The following is a 17,482-nucleotide window of genomic DNA, read 5'->3' on the forward strand; positions in this document are numbered from 1 at the left end:
GCTACATGATTGGTTCTGCCAAATCACTCCAACTTTAAGGCCTGGATATGGTGAAGTTGTTTTTGATGTCTAAATTTACTCCTCCTGCTGGTTGGGAGCTCTTCTGGAGGACTGGAGAGTAGTTGATTTGCCAAATGTCCACCCTGGACAGCCTCATAGTGGCACATCTTGGATTCTTCTTAAGAGTAGGTTGGGTCTCATTTTCTTTGCCTGAATTAATGTCCCAGCATGCCCTCCTCCAAGATGAACTCTGACTAAATGACTCCAGCTCCTTCCACCATTCTCTGTCCCCAACACTCACACACACACACACACACACACACACACACACACACACACACACACTCATACACATGTGCACACACCCGTGATAATGCCGGCAGGTAAGAAATGATGTGCCTCAGACCACAATGACATTAAAAGTTTTATTGAACAAAAGATAAAACATGGAAGTCTGAGTTCACAGAGAAAAGCAGCTCTCTTGCTCAAAATGTATCTTGTGCTAAATAACCTTATTAACAGCAACTGTGGGAAGTACATGGAATATGTCAAGTTACATCAACGGTCAAGGAGAACTAGGAGGATCCATGGGGGCCGAAGGGACAACGAGGTCAGGACAAATCTATCTGCTTAGGATGAACATGCTTCTGGCCCTTAGCCCCTGAAATTCAATACTGCTGGACCGCTTATGGATTATCAGTTGGTATGAATGGAAATTATTCCTGGGAAGAAGATTTGATTTTTTTATTTATTTGAAGTGCCATCCAATTTTTAAAATTTAGAATGTCTTATGTTTGCTCTGACATAAAAAGGTGGGCACTGATGCCCATGATGGCAGCCCAGAGCCTGGCTTTGGGGATGACGCTGTACTGCTTTCTGGAAGTGAATTTTTACAAGTTCTCCTGTCTGTCTAAGCAACTTCCTATGGTTGGAATATACCTCACCCAGTCAGGTGGGTTGAGCAAGAGAGCAAGAGCAAGAACAAGAGCCAGAGTGAGAAGAGAAAGAGAAAAAGCAAGAGAGAGAGAGATGGCCAAAGCACTTTACGAACAGAGGGAGGCAGGTCATCTAGATAGCCTCCCTCACAGTCAAAAAACCAGAAGCAAACACCTTTCCATCTTAAAGCACAGAAAATGTGGTTACGCATGAGCAACAACTTCCTACTGCCAAGGTGACTGGTTGGCATAAGCTAAGCCCACACTTCCCGCCCACCCCACTGATGTACAAAGTAGGGATCCACAGAAGCAACACAGTTGAAAGACAGTATCTTGCTTTTTCATTGGTTAAACATTTGGTTCTGATGAATACATGTTCAGGATGCTTTTGTTAACCACAGATAAACATTCTACAATAAACAAACATCACGAATAACATCAACGCTGGTTGGTTGCCAGTCATGGGACCGAGTGCTGGAGGAGAGCCCTAACAAATACTACTTAAGAACAACAAGAACAACAAGAAAAGGAAGAGCATCCCCAGCCCCAGATCCAGAGAGGACAGCAGCGGCCCACAAGCCCATGGGGTGGCTTTTAAGGGGCTGACAGAGGTGACTCTCGAGAAGGGGACCCTGCAGCGTCTTCGGGAGGAAAAACAGTGAGGGTGCAAGCTCGGATCCCACCAAGAGATTCTGGGAGGTCAAACACTTTGTGCCACTCATCCTTTTCTGGATCATATTTCTGGACTATCTCAACCATACAGCGGTTGTTCCAGGAGTAGCCACCCACCACATAGATTTTATTCTCAAACACAGCAACCCCGACATCACTCTGCCCTCTTAACATAGCAGCGATTGGAGTCCACTGATCGAGAGCTGGAGAGTAGTATTCACAGCTGAGAACGTCGTCATAATCACTGGTTCCTCTAAAGTGGTTTCCACCAATCACGTAAAGCTTTTCTCCGACGGTGCACATGCAGTGGAGGCCTCTGACTGTGGTCATGGGAGCTTTCTGAGTCCACTTGTCTGTGTCTGGGTCAAAGCACATGAGCTCTTTTTGAAAAGTGTCATGAGTGATTCCTCCTGAAGAGTGAAAAAAAGAGGCATTGAGTGCGCAGGTCACGCCTAGTGTGAACACTCACATTCATTTCTGAATCCCTCTAAGGTGCTCAGCAGGAAGCATCAGCATCAGTGTAGCCATCTGACTGGCCGTGGGAGAGGTGAAGTGCCTTACCCAGGGGCACACAACTAGGACACATCCGAGGAAGGATTTGAACCTAGGCCTCCTGACTCCAAGGCCAATGATCTTTCTGCTAGCCCTGGCTGCCTACGCCACCCTGATATAAATGTAGGCCAGACACTTGCAGCTGAGACACAAGGTGTGGTCTGGTTATTCGCTTATGAGAGTGTACAAAAGGTGGTCCTAAAAACGTGGACCCAACAGATATTTCTATATCCACAAACAAAAGAAATGAGCATTTTATCTTGGGAAAGAAAAAGAGCATGTGCCCCTCGATGCACTTTCTTAACATAGCAGTTTCCAAGGTTCCCACAAAGGGAGTTGAGCTGCTTAGAAATGGGTCTGGAGCCAAACAGTGTAGGCCAGCAATGAAGACCTTTTTGCCTTCTCCTATTCTGAGCACCATCAGCAGTGCAAACACTGGGCTAGCTCCTTACCTGGGCCAGTTTCATTAGTGGTCAAACAGGAGTGGGGAACATCTGCTCAGAAATAAGGAGGACCAAATGAATTAAAGGAGGCAAACTTTTCTGAGCAAATTCCAAATACAGGGCCAGTGGGGAGACTATGACAATGCCAAATGTACAGGCCACATGAAGGTGAGAAACACTGAGAAAGGAGATGCTTCTAGAAAATCATGAACAGATGCTGAGAAGGAGGCTGAGACAAGGAGCTTTCTACAATATTCACTTGTGTCCCTTAGATTTGAAACAGAATCACTTATAAAATGTGGCCAACTCTGGAGATCTCTAAACATCGACAATCCCTAGGAAAGCGCATGAATATATATAGGCAAGAAAACCTCAACTAACCAGACTCTAACTAACAAGAATTCTGTTTTTGACATTATTCATTTGGCATAGACCTTGGGCCATCAGGGCTCACTAGGCTAAATGGCATTAATGATTTAAAATCTGTGCTTAGCCCTTAGTCGTGGAGACCCTGGAAGGGGCCAGCAGAGGGAGGTGAGGTAGCTAATTTTTTGAGCAATCCAAAAGAGACAAGTAAGCTGCTGTTTTCCTTGACCTTGGGAACCTCCGTGTAGGTAGGGCCTTAGAGATCGACATCTGTGGATGCAGAGACTTCTAGGGTTATTAGTACTTCTTTATTATCTACCTAATTGATTTCCTCTCTCTAGGCCTAAAGCACATCTCCAGTTAATTATTCCTTTGCCTCCCCACCCCGTACTTCTCCTGCAGGAGAGGCCAAGTGCCAACAAAGCAAGCCACTATCAGGGATTTCAGACCTGTAGACCCACTGCCAGAGCCACACAATAAATGGCAGAGGCTTGGGCCACGTTGAGGCCAAACTCCTAGTCCTTTTACGTTTCCCTGCCTGCACAGTGATGATCAGTGATGCACAGAATGGTGATCTGGAGGCCTTGGAAACTGCCGGGCACCCAAGAACTTCTGTGTGATCCATGGGAATAATGGAGGTCCTGAATAACCTTGAGTTTCTATGAACCCTCACGTCTTATAGTCCCAAATCACTGCTGGCCACTGAGGCTTTGCTACTCTGTGCTTTCTGCATGATGACTGGTGGCAATTGACTAGCCGTCCCAACTGAGCATCACATCAAGGTTAGGGGTGATCCTGTTGGAGCCAACACACAGACATTGTTCATGTCCACTTAGAGACAGCCACAGAAATTTCTTGCATTTGTTCATTCATTATCTCTGCAGTGCTCAACACAGTTCTCATGATGCCATGTGAATTACAGAGGAACTCCTGGGGAAGAGAAGGCACTGTCCTGATCGGCTTCCCATTTCACCTAGACAATGCTGCCCCAAATACAAGGCCCAAAAGTGCCAAGACCCATTATGAGCAATGCACACATCCAGGGGCCAAGAAGCATGCCCTCTGATCAGGCAGGCATAGCTCTATCACAAAGACACGCTGGCCAAAGACCTGACAGACAGATGTCTCAGAGTAGCATTTTTAGGGAGATGGTGGCACTATTCTGCCATGTGTACACCCTTCAGTGTTCCTCAACCATCTTTACCTCAAACACAGCCCAATCAGTTTTTCCAGAAAAACACACCTCAATTCCCAAACCACCCACCCAAACTCCAGCCAACCACCTAACACCAGGTGGCAGAAAAGCATATGTTTGCTTTTAGGGTGAGTGAAGGGGTCAGTGCTGTTTCATGCCCTATTCCTCCAGACTGGGCACCCAATTCCTAACAATGTACTTATTGTGACAAAATTCTACAACTACCAAACAACCTGAGGTCCCAGTTCAATGAACTCATGCTGATGGAACTGGAGCATCTGGAACTCTCATTTCAAATCCATTTGGGGCTAAAGATGAACTCAATGTGGGGAGAAGTGGATTTCTCAGTGGGCTCTTTTTCTAAGAGAACAATTCAATCTTCAGCTCCCCCAGTAAATCATAGGGCCCCAATTGTACCAAGCACACAGAGCCCGCCACATGTCCTGTTCTCTTCTTCAAGTGCACTAGAGATGCTAACTACTCTAACTGCCTTGTCTGACTAATGATACAACTGGTTGCAGTTCAGCCAAAGGGGATCAGCAAGGACCATCTCCTTATCTGACAATAGCCCTCAGCGAGAAGAAAACCAGGCCAAAGGAAGCGCCAGGGCCCACTGCCACTAAGGTCTGGAATCTTCAACCCATTAGAATGGAGAGAAGAGTTCAGAAGGGAAGCTTGGTTGACTAACACAATGCTTCCCCGAACAAAGGGGAAATAAGTTGTCATAAATACGGTAAGCATACCAGTGGGAATTTGGCAGAAGGCTGTTTGTGAGAGGCTAATATGGCCCTTCTGTTAAGTAGTTTAATAAAGCATCAACCCTGTAGTTATAATGCTGCTGTCAAGGTCCAGATGAAGGAAAAGAACCATCAGGGGGACAGTCAGGCTGCAACAGAGGCAAGAATGGCCCATCTCTCTTTGGCCCTACAGCAGAAATCAACCCAGGGAGCAGAGGATTTGGAGCTTCAAGGAAGCTCAAGAAATATCTAAGCCATAGGGTGAACCAGATTCCAATGTAATTGGGAAATGGTTAACAAAATGCAATACAACACAGCTAATGGGAATCTGTAGTTTTCTAAGTCAACATACTTTAATGTTTGAGTTTGACACCCTTGGTTTAAAGCAACTCACTTGTTTTACAACTGTGGAAGGGTAGTGACTTGCTTAGGTCCTCCCAAGTAAGGAGCAGCAGAGGCAAGATCCCAGCCCAGGGCTTTTGCCTACACTGTATCACAGTGCCTGTCACATAGCACTGGAGCCTGGCAGGGTCATTGTTGAAAACACCTGACCACTCACCATCCCTTGCCTTCTGTCTAAGTTTAGTTCTCTCTCCCTTTTCCATTTTTCCCTTCCCTTTGGGATGAGTAGGCATGACAGTGCTCACTTGTGATGATGCTCAAGGCTGAGAGCCATCACTGCCAGTCCCTGCACTACTTACTTAGCTGTCTTGATGACTAAATAAGCTTTTCATGAAATGCTAACACTCTCCCCTGGTAGAGAGTATTTGAAATGGAGTCGAAACAGTTCAATTTCATTTACATTGCTAGAGAGGGAAAATCTCTACTGTCAACGCTTGATTATCAATGGGTGAAACATCTCCGATAAATTTCATTTCCAAATCCTTAACAGGCCCCTGCCCTCAAAGACTCTAATGCTCACTGACATAAGTAAGAGTTTAGCTTGCTTCCATTTTAGTAGGGGTCTAACCAGTAGATCAAAGAAATCCCCTCTCTATCCCAATGAAGTAAAGTATTCCTTTCCCCAGATGCGGGAAAGAGCAGCCCAGGAGGAGACACCATCCATTTTTGGTGGGCAATAGTGAGCTGGGAAATGGGGAATTAGAAAACTTTGAGGTTTATTTTAAATCAAATACTGATAGTATGAAATTATTTCCTTCCAGTGTTAGCAAATCATAGGTAACTGTTTTCCAAAGCAAAAAGAAAACACAGATACACTGTTATTGGCTCATCCACTGCTGCAGTTTGTGGGTCCAAGCACTCCTACCTATGAGCATGGAGAATGGAGATGTGGTGGCATCATATTGTGGGAATCTCAGTCACAGATGAGCATTGTTTACTTTACCTGAAATATACATCATCCCTCCATACACGGTGCCGGCATGGCCATAGTGGGGCTCATTCATCTTGGCCACATAGCTCCATTCGTTCATCCTTGGGTTGTAACACTCCACTGTGGCTGGTGTGAGAAGAATATAAGGAGATCTTTTTTAAAACCTCAACTTGCATAATCAAGTCATTTCTTCTGAGAATAACAGTTTCACACACACACACACACACACACACACACACACACACACACACACACAAAACAGAAACACATCCATTATGCATGAGAGGTCCCTTGAAAAAGATCTTATGATAATGCCAGAAATTACATGAATAATTTAGATAGACTCACTGAGTTGGGAGAATCCTTGGAGATCATGTGGGCCCCTAGGCCAACCTCCTCATTTCCAGCTGAGGCCCAGAGAGATTAAGTGACTTTTTTTGTGTCATATAGCTAGTTAGCACAAGTGCTAGACCTATAAGAGAGTTCTCAGCATTCTCTCAACTCAGTGCTCTATTTCAACAGCTAATACATAGCATGGAAGGCCAGATTTGTTCATATAATAATCTTACACGCTTCTGCCATGTCTTGTTATTTCCATTATAAACTGTCATTCCTCCTATGTACTTGGTATAAAAATGTATGGGGGTGCAGGGGGCCCTAAAATTCACTGGGATTAAAAAGGGCCTCAACTCTATTCCCCTCCTTGGACAATCTCTATGTAAACTAGTACTGAAGGCTAAGCAATACAAAACAGGATCTCAAGGTGGCCAGGGTCACCTTCAAAGGCCTACTGGATCAATCCGGATGTCAGGGATATATGGACTTGAGTGCCTGGCCATGGGCATCTAGAAAGTCACTGACTCTACCTTGGGAACCAACTGGGAAGATGATTAGAAGCAAAACTTGAAAGGCCAAAGTCAAGGGCATGATTGGAGTACATTTGCTCTTGCAATCACGGATTTCCCTTGAACACAAAATGCATATAAATGGGGGAGGGGTCAGATCACAGCCACTATGGGCCTGAATCTCAGGTAAAAGACACATAATGATGTGTCTTTGGATGGCAGAGGCCTGGCACCCTCTTGCCATTTGCCCCAAAGGCTCACATGCCAATTTCTCTTTTCATTTCAGATCATGCATGTTAGAAACATTACACTGGGGGCAGCTAGGTGGCGCAGTGGATAGAGCACCGGCCCTGGAGTCAGGAGTACCTGAGTTCAAATCCAGCCTCAGACACTTAACACTTACTAGCCGTGTGACCCTGGGCAAGTCACTTAACCCCAATTGCCTCACTAAAAAAAAAAAAAAAAAAAAAAAAGAAAGAAACATTACACACCAGGAAACAGTGAGGCAAGCTGTACTATTTCCCTTTGGAGCTCTGATAGCCACCTAGTGAGCTCTCTGTCATATTCACTAGCCTAGTTTTGCCTTGACTCAACTAACCCCACTGGCTTCCTTATTCCTTAAAACCTTTTAAATCCTTGTCCAGATGTTCACAGATCTTCATCATACATGCATGCACACACACACACACACACACACACACACACCATGGCACCATACATCAGAGCCTCACCATAGTTAGGAGAGTCAATCAATCAATCCAATTTTACATCAAAAGGCCTCATTCTAAGGTGGGCTGGGTACGACTAAACCCAAATGATGGGCACCCAGGGCAGCACCACCTGAGGCTGCACTGTTGACTTACAAGATGCCTCCATGCCTACTACCCCACATGGCCCAACCCAACCCAGCCCTGCCCGACCCATTCCCACCCTACCCTACCCAGCCCTCCAACCCTTGCTGCTTCAGTAAATTGCAGCATTTTGTGCCCTCTTCCCAAGAATAGAAAGTATTTCCATGGCTGTGGCCAAGGCCAAGGCTAAACTGCCATCTCCTTGAAGACCAAATGGTGAATGTTATTGTTATCAACCGCTGTTTCTTCAGTCTATCTCCCAAATGTCTTTATACAGCTTGACTCTGGGCTATCTAATAAACACAAATGCCACTGAGTTAGAGGAGCATAGACTTCAAGCTGGAAGGGCCCTTAGAGGCCACTAAGTCCAACCATTATAATTTTACAGAAGAGGAAACTGAGGCCCAGAGAGATACAGTGACTTGCCCAGGGTCATGCACATGGTATATATCTGAGGCAAGATTTGAATGCAGGTCTTCCTGACTCCAAGACCAGTGGTCTATCCACTGCATCCTCTCCTCTCATGACACTTACAGAAGGAGGGCCCAGTACAGTGATGACTATATGGCATCAGCAAAGGAATGAATGGGATTGGTTCGTACAAGTGAAAAGGGCAGTTTGATCAGAAAGACCAACCCCAAGCAGAAGGAAGAAAGGGAAACCCAGAGATCATCTGCACATGAAGCTCTCACCTATCCTGTTCCAGATGCCTGCTGCTGTCCTCAACTCTGTGATTTCTAAGAGGAGAAATTCCACACAATTTGGTAACCTCCACTGGTATGGTAAAACACCTCCTTATGGTCAGTCTACAGTGAGCCTGTTACAAGTCGCATGGTTTTGGGGCCAGCTAGGTGGCGCAATGGATAAAGCACCGGCCCTGAATTCAGGAGGACCTGAGTTCAAATCCGGCCTCAGACACTTGACACTTACTAGCTGTGTGACCCTGGGCAAGTCACTTAACACTCATTGCCTCATCCTCCCCCCAAAAAATGTCACATGGTTTTCCTCCTGTTTGATCTGAATAGCCAGATGCTCAGGACCTCTCCCACCACCTCTGCCAATGTCAATTATGAGTGTCATATTAATACCAAAAAGAGAGAGGCAGGATGGCCTTGGGAAGAATCTGGAGTCTAGAAAACCTGGGTCTAAAAGCAATCTGTCTCTCTCTTTGACCATGGGTAAGGCACTCCCTGAGACTCAGGTAGCTTGACAAGTTATCTACTAAGCCAGTTACACATCAGCAATACCAAGAACACCCATGACTGGTGGATGGGGGATTAACACTGAGACACCATTAAGACAAGGGTGGTTGTTGTTTTGGTCACAGATTCTGTTGCTCAGGCCATACCCTCTCACCTGCTCCCTGCTCTTAGGAAGAGAAATGGATCTGCAAGGTGGCTAACTGGCCTTTTTTCAGCTTTTTAAAAAATATTTTTTTATTTTTAATTTTTTCAGCTTTATATGAAAAATATAGGGGCTGAGTCACCCCCAACCTTCTCTTCTTCCAACTATCCAAATCCTGTTGTTTTTTTCAGTCCCTGAGTTGTTTTCATTGACTTCCTTTGGCTTTTCTCTATACAAGATTTTCTCGACTACCTTTTTTTTTTGTTTTATTCTGCAGGGCAATAAGGGTTAAATGACTTGCCCAGGGCCACACAGCTAGTAAGTGTCGAGTGTCTGAGGCCAATTTGAACTCAGGTCCTCCTGAATCCAGGGCCGGTGCTTTATCCACTGCAGCGCCACCTAGTTGCCCCCCAAATACCTATTAAACCCCACATAGCCACGAATGTGATTCAAGGGAGACTAACACTCTTGCCTGATACACTACTTACCGGTCATCTTGAAGTAGGGTACCTGGTGCCAGCAGCAAGACTAAGGGGCAAGGAGTGAAGGAGGCTACTGCCAAGCACACATAAGGGAACAGGCACAATGTGGCTGCTCCAGATTAGTCTTTTGAGTGCTTTCCAGTGCAATGGGACACCTGCAGACCCACCTCTAATAGCCCAGAGAAGGCAATCTACATGGGTGATCCAACAGTTACATGTTGGTAGGCTGGCTAACGCAGGGGACATCTCCAAGGTGTCTCATTTAACTCTGCTCCTCCAAGTCAATGGGGCCTGACCCTGGGACTCCAAGAAGGCTTAGAGCCAAGGCTCTGGAGCAGGGGGCCAGGTGATGGCAAGCAGAACTGGCAGCCCCTCCAATAATGCTGGACCCAGTTGTAAGGCACCATTTAGTCAAGAGGGCCAAAGGCCCTAAAGGAGATTGGGGTACTTCATACATTCTGTCAGGAATTTCATTAGACATCTATTTGAAAATCTAATGGCATTCCATGAACTACTCCACATCTTCAAAGCCTGATATATTAACATCTGATGTAACAGAGACCTAAGCTGTCACCTCTGGTCTACAATTGAGAAAGCTTAACTGAAGATGGATCTCTTATGCTACATGATTTCAAGAGATGCCAGAAAGCAGCAACTCCTTATTCACAGAAGCACTGGCTGCTCTGAGCTTTCCTAAGTTTCCCATTGTAATTGTTGTCAAAGGAAAAGAACCTTCCCCAGGAGTTACTGTGACTTCCAGCCAGGAAGCCAGACTCCTGCATGTAAGCCAGGGTGTTTCTGATGTGACATGGCTCTGGCCTTTCCTAATCCTTTTCAGAGACCTGGGGAAGAGAGGAAATGACACACACATTTATATGAGCTCATAGCGCTAGCAAGTTTCACCACACTTGTCCTTTGCTAAGCATATGCAGGTGAGGCTCATCATTTCTCAGGCCAGGCCCCAGCCCCTGCTCAGGAAGCCACAGAAAGCCAAACACCTTCTTTGGGACCACAGTTTGATATCCAAAAGTCAGTACAGGCCCAGGAAAACTAGAATGAAAGGCTTTTCCTTATTTCCATGATGTGAGGGACTCTTATAGGAGTTTCCAAGTGAATTCAATTCAACAAACATTTATTAAGCTGTACTCTGTGCCCAGGCCTGTATGAAAGCAATCTGGGAGCCCCAACCAAAATTTGTATGGGGGCGGGGCAGTAGCAGGACTTGCCTTAGAAGCACCTTTGCCTTTAGCACCACATGTTTCATGGAGTTTCCACTGCTCAATTTTGGGGTCAGAGGGGGGAATAAAAAGGTGGACAAGGGAACCACAGAGGCAGTTTTATCTAAGGGAACAAGTGCTCTGGATTACTGTGGCTCCAGCTAGAGTCGTCAGCAAAATTTTAGATCAGATATTACGTAACCCATCCCAGAGGAAGAGGATGAGAATACTGGAGATGGCCCAAGTCAACATGTGAAGTCATGTATATGTGTCTGTAAGGTCATAAGCATAAAAATAGTGAGTTGAGTCTTTGGGAAGAAGTCTGCTTCCTTGTGTCTTGTGGTGTCTTGTGGTGTCTTGTGGTGTCTTGTGGATAACGGGTGCTATTTTCTGTACTTAGCTCTAAACACATCCACGTGAGAAGATGGAATTAGAAAAGAAAGACGAGGTGCCGACATGAGTCGCGCAGAACAAACACAACCCATCTGTCTATGTCTTCTTGAGGAAATAGAGGCTTATTTTCACTACATAATTAAATTACCTTGATATATAATTCATTCTGGATCTCGAAGTTATTCTGGAGAAAGGAAGAGTATCAACAACCCAAGGGAGGATTAATCAATTCAATTCCACAACTATTTCTCAAGAGTCTTCTCTACACAGTGCCAGGAGAGTGGGGGCATAAGGCCTCAGTTGGCACACATATTCTTGCCTAACATAGGACAGACGGACATCCTGAGTCTCACAGATCCAAGGCCTGCTGACGGGTTTGCTCACCACAGCTACTTCCCAGTAGTGGGTTGCCCCCAATCTGAGAGCTGGAACTCCCCTGCCTAAACTTCCAGTTGGCTCTAATTGCCTAACTGGCATTTGGGCTCTCATTCTACTGAACCTTCAGCAAAGCTGAAGGCACAATGCACAGAGTCTCAAATGAAATGCTTCCTCCTGGAAAAAAGGTGCCTAAAAGAACAGAGAAGACGGCGTTCAAATGCAGCCACAGCAGAGACAAGGGAAAGAGCTCTAGCTACTGGGAATCACTATCATCCTATGCAGAGCACTCACAGGGAGCAGGCCTCTGGTTTGCCCCCGGCCATGTCATGAGACTCACGACCCAGCAGTCTCTGACCTTTGCATCTGACTGCAGCTCTGGGCCTGCTCTATATCTCCAAATGCAGGCTATATAAAAGCACACCCTCTGGGAGAAGGGGAGCATAGGGCTCAGGACACATGACAAGAGACAGGACCATAATCCACACAAAGAAGCCCAACTATTCCAAAGGGCTGTGCTTCAAATGCTCTCCAACCCACAAAGACCGTTTGAACACAGAAAAAAATTTTAAGGCAACTTAGCTAAACCACATAATTTGTAAGAAGGCTGATCTGGGCCTGACATGAGGAAAAGTTTCCTAACAGTCAGAAATATCTCATGGCAGAGATGGCTGCATCAGAGGCAGGAGTGTGCTCTTCCCCCTCCTTGAAGGCCTTCATGTGGCAGCTAGATGACAGCCCACTTGTCAGGGATATCGCAGAAGGGAATTCTGGGGCAATCTTCAGCTGGATGAGTTGGCCAAACTCAGAAATCCTGCAGGTGACTCTGTGTGTGCGTATGTGTGTGGTATGTGAGTGTGCATGTGTGTGGAAGGGGTATGTGTGTGCATGCATGCGTGTGAGAACTACCTGTACCTGGGAGTATATTACCTGTCTTATACAAATGATTTTAAAAGCAAATAGATAATGAGCTGGCAATAAAGATGAATGAAACCTTGAAATTCCGAATCTTGCTGATGGGTATGGTATGATGGAAAGAGAGTTGGAGGGAAGACCTGGCTTCAGAGGCTCCCCCTAACGCTAACCAGTTGGATGATCACAGGTGACACGCTTGATGTCCCTAAGCCCTGCCTTCCTCAGCTATGAAGTGGGGATAATAATACCCGTCATACTAACTTCACAGGCTTCTCAGGGGGCTAAAGGAGCTGATGTATGTAAAGTGCTTTGCAGGTTATAAAATGCTATTTGCATATCAACTATCATTTTGATTCAAAATACCAAGCACCCTTACCATACTTGGTATGTGGGTCTGGGAGAAAGCTTTAATTATGTCTTCTCAACTTCTTCAGGAGAAAATCAAAATTCCGATCCAAAGTAATATGAGCAGACTCCAAGCTTGGAAATATATGTATGTGGTGCCTTTAGAGCAATGTTGCCTTCTTTGCAAAAGCATCACTGTTATTCTAACTAAATGCTTAGTAATGATTTGTTGAATTGAACTGGCCGAGGCATCCGGCCTCCATCTTGTTTTTAGAGATAGGGAAGCACTAAATGAGTAATTAAAAGGAATTACTTATTCAAGTCCTCGGATTTGCTTTAAAGGAGGAAGGACTGGTTTTGAGGAAGACGCACTGGCACTCTTACGAGTGGGCTTTCGCCCAATGAATTGATAATGATTTCAAAGGGCTTCAAAGGGAGGAGGCCATGGGAAGGGAGCCAGCACTTTCAGGCAAAAATCACCTAAAGAGGTGTGCCCACTAACACACGCTTCTCTCATGAAACTAATCAAGATAATGCAAGAGAGAGATGACTCTCCTGAGCCTGCATCTCCAAAGGCACGTCACTGGCCATGAGACATTCTGGGGCCATGCGTTCCCGGCCCAGGGCCCTTTTCAAACAAAGGCCTTTGTGAAACAGGAAGCTGGGGCTTGGACGGCAACCTAGGACGTGAGGACAGTTTCTCTGTGAACCTGGCCTGGCTCACTGGATGGAGACTAGGCCCATCAAGTTACCTCATCGGCACCATGTTCTAACCCATCAAGTTGAGCTCATCAGTACCAAATTATAATCAAGTTCATTAATCAAATACTTAAGACAAAACAAATAGTTCTTCATCTACAGTCATTAACTACTACAACTCCTCAAGCTGGGATTAGCGATGTACTTTTACAACTGTCTCTGACCCTTTTTCTTTCTTTCTTTTTAAAAAACAAGTGTAATATCAATAATTAAGTGTTTTACCAGGGCAGGCTTTTGAGTTTACCAAAGAACTGTGGTCTTCCTGATTTCCTTTTTGTGAAGCCTTCTTACTCCAATTTGATTTAGAATAAGAAAATGACACCTTGCATAGTTAATTACAGGCAGCCAAAGCAGCAACACATTAAACTGTAATCGCAAGCAATCACGGCTTAGGAAGAAAAAGATAAGTTAGCAACATAATCAAGTAGAGTGCACAAGGACAGCTTACAGCAAGCAGCCCAATTTTGGTTTTCGTCAAGAGGGAATGTTCTCTAAGCATCGTGCAGACGGAATTAGACATTCAGAAGGCTGTGAATCGCATGAAGTAAATCACAGAACATGGCAAATATCTTCTATTTCATCTATCTGGGAGCTTATCTTTATCTTATTGTAATGCTTCTAAAAGGTAACAAATACTATCTAGGGGGCAAAATAGCCACCATTCATCTACTAGAATGACTGATTTTACCTGTTCAACAAAATACCTAAGCATCAAGGGGGGCATATAAAAATGGAAACTGAGGTAACTGGCCCAATTTACCACCAATTGAAATTGTAACCGTTAAACTATCCTGTCATTCAAGTGTTTGACTGCCTTATGTGAGGACAAATCAATTTGGATGGAATCCAGTGGTTGATTTTCAAGCTATATCTGAAATGGAGTCAGGGGACAGACACAACACCAGGGTAAGGGGAAGAGACTATCTCTGGCCGCTTCTCAAAGAGAAGACTTTCCCACAGTGAAACTGATCCCGTGTTTTGGCTTCTCATTCCGGAGAGAACTGGACATCAATGTCCAGGGCAGCCATCTCCTCCTCCGCACCCACTTACCCAGTTCCCCAGCTGCATTGCGGCCGCCCACGGCATAGAGATGGCCCTTGAGGGCACTCAGGTGAAAGAAGGTGCGCTTTTCATTCAGCGACGCGACCTGCATCCATTTATTGTAACGAGGATCAAATCTGAAGACCGTGTCAACTGCGGTCTTGCCTTTTGTGTCATAATTACTCTGGCCGCCAACGACATAGAGGAAGTTTCCGATGACTGCGATGCCATGCTGGTATCGTGGGGCATCCATGGGGGCTAAAGATTTCCATTCGTGGGACTTCTCATCATACATTCTCAATTCCTTGCTGACCACCAGCTGCTGTCTCAGGACACCTCCCAAGGTCACCAGGTGAGTACTGTCGGAGCGAATGGCAGTCCTCTCTGACTGCATCACGGGCTGCATGTAGGGCATCATTTGGTAGTTGCTGGCTTCGAGAAGCAAGTTCACACAAGTATTGTCCGTTCTCATAAAGTCCACGGTTTGCACGTAATTAATGAGATCTTGTGGTGTCATCAGGGGAAAGCGGATATTCTTCATTAGCTTGCAGGAGAACTCCATCCGCAGTTCGTCAGAGCGGAGCCAGCGACAGGCGGCCTTGAAGAGATCAAGCTCACTGCAGTGCTTAAGGCTGTTACTGGAGAGCACAAAGGTCAGACGTTCAAAGGGGAGTTTCACAAACTCGCCGCTGTTCAGGACGGCAGGGAAGTTCTTCAGGATGAAGTTGTTCACATATTTGTCCACTTCTGTAAGGTTGTAGGTATTGGCGATGCGCCCCACTTCAACACAGTTGTCTAAAGAGACCTGTTCAGGGAAAACCAAAGGGACAGTGATGCTTTGTGTGTGGGGGGGGTGCACGTATGTATGTATGTATGTGATTGGAGTGTCTTGGCATATGTTGGGATAGCGCAGTTAAGTCACAAAATGCATAAGAACATAAGTCAATGTTCATATCTCGGTAGAATGATGGATAGGAACATCAAACCACTTTTTTTTGTCTAACTCGGGGAAAGGTTGAAAAAAGAAAGCAACCATGTAATCAATTAAGTCAGAGAAATGCTGAAAGAAACTTGGTAGGACTCAAGACAACTAAAGCTATTCTTTTTCTTATACAAACATCTATAGAATCAAATGTTTTGAATTCTGGTCCAAGTCAAATTGTGAAAATATTCAGAAGAGTTAGACACCAGCTGCCTCCCTGCCATCTCACTCCTGCCCTTTCTCCCGGTTTCCCTAAAAGGTCATGATTCCTTTGGCAGCATCATCAGGCAAAAGCCAATAAAAAGCACAAAAATGAAGCCAGCAGGGGCAGCTAGGTGGCGCAGCGGATGGAGCACTGGCCCTGGAGTCAGGAGGACCTGAGTTCAAATCTGGCCTCAGACACCTGACACTTAACTAGCTGTGTGACCCCGGGCAAGTCACTTAACCCCAATTGCCTCACCAAAAAAAAAAAAACCCCAAAACAAAAAACAAACAAAAAAGATCCCCCCAAAAGAATTGAGAGCTGCTCCATTTACAAAAGTAAACTATTTGAGCAGCAATCGATATGCCCAACAATTAGTATATTGAAGGTAATGGAATCTGTTGATACCATAAAAATGGGAAATATGGAAAGCCTATGTGAAGTTATACACTGACTATATCACTTTTTTTTTGCTGGGCAATGGGGGTTAAGTGACTTGCCCAAGGTCACACAGCTAGTAAGTGTCAAGTGTCTGAGGCCGGATTTGAACTCAGGAACTCCTGAATCCAGGGCTGGTGCTTTATCCACTGGGCCACCTAGCCGCCCCCTTAAATCAATTTTTAGGGGGAAAACCCCCACCAAAATCAAACCAAGTGTGCATGTTGTTTGTCAATGCATTTCCCAGGGCCTCCTGTAGCTCAGAATTGGAAGGGATTTCCTGGGCTATCCGGTACGACCCCTACCTGAACAAGAACCTCCTATCTGACAATGCAGCTGAAATACGGACAAAACCAATCAAATGGGAAGAGTAAGCAGAACAAGGGAAACCAAGCCCAAGAAGTTTGTACTGGATGCCAACTACGACCTTCAACATTCCTGAAAGCAGCAGCAAAAGGCATTAAGCATTCAGCTGAACTACACCCTTAGGCTTGGGCTTGGGTAACAGTGCAGGAAACCTGTATGATGTCCCCTTTGGGGAAGGTAGGTAGGGGTAACAGGTATGGAATGGGGCAAACCATGTTAGACACAGCTGGGTTTTGCTTAACTGGTTTTATTTCTTATGATGGAGGATTCAATTGCTTTGAAGTATTTGGGGGGGTCAGAAATTGAAGAAGGTATAAAAATCAAATGGTATCAAGAAAACTTAAGAACAAAAGCCCCCACTCAACAAATAATCATCTGGGTTTTGTTTGAAGGCTTGCAGAGAGGGATGCAGTACACCAGCTCCTCCTCAGGCAGCCCTCTCTACTCTGGAAGGCTGTAAATGTTGGCAAGCTTTTTCTGATCATCCTGAACTGGCCTCTCTGCAACTGCCCCCCCTCCCCCGCCCCGACTGCTCCTTGCCCGGCCCACTGGGGCCAAGCAGATGAGCCTGAGCTCTGGCCATAACAGTACTTTAAATACACGAACACAGCTATTGTATGTTTTGCTCCTTCTTTTCTTCACTGGGTTAAACATTTCCCAGTTTGAGATACTCATATGGCCCACACTTAAGGCC

General features: G+C 45.4%; 1 protein-coding gene across 8 annotated transcripts in view; it reads right to left on the reverse strand.

Annotated features, from left to right (window-relative positions):
• Positions 1–411: 411 nt before the first annotated feature.
• KLHL13 (kelch like family member 13) overlaps positions 412–17,482 on the reverse strand; it is a 153,856-nt gene continuing 136,785 nt past the window's right edge. For all 8 annotated transcript variants that reach the window (XM_043974137.1, XM_043974136.1, XM_043974133.1 and 5 more), the window contains 3 exons: positions 14,810–15,605; positions 6,246–6,359; positions 412–2,017 (listed from right to left, as the gene is read on the reverse strand). In XM_043974137.1, coding sequence (XP_043830072.1) covers positions 1,530–2,017; positions 6,246–6,359; positions 14,810–15,605 — 1,398 coding nt within the window. In that variant the 3' untranslated portion in view covers positions 412–1,529. The remainder of the gene's footprint in view (positions 2,018–6,245; positions 6,360–14,809; positions 15,606–17,482) is intronic.

This window comes from Dromiciops gliroides, chromosome X (assembly GCF_019393635.1).
Source record: "Dromiciops gliroides isolate mDroGli1 chromosome X, mDroGli1.pri, whole genome shotgun sequence".
Taxonomy (NCBI): domain Eukaryota; kingdom Metazoa; phylum Chordata; class Mammalia; order Microbiotheria; family Microbiotheriidae; genus Dromiciops; species Dromiciops gliroides.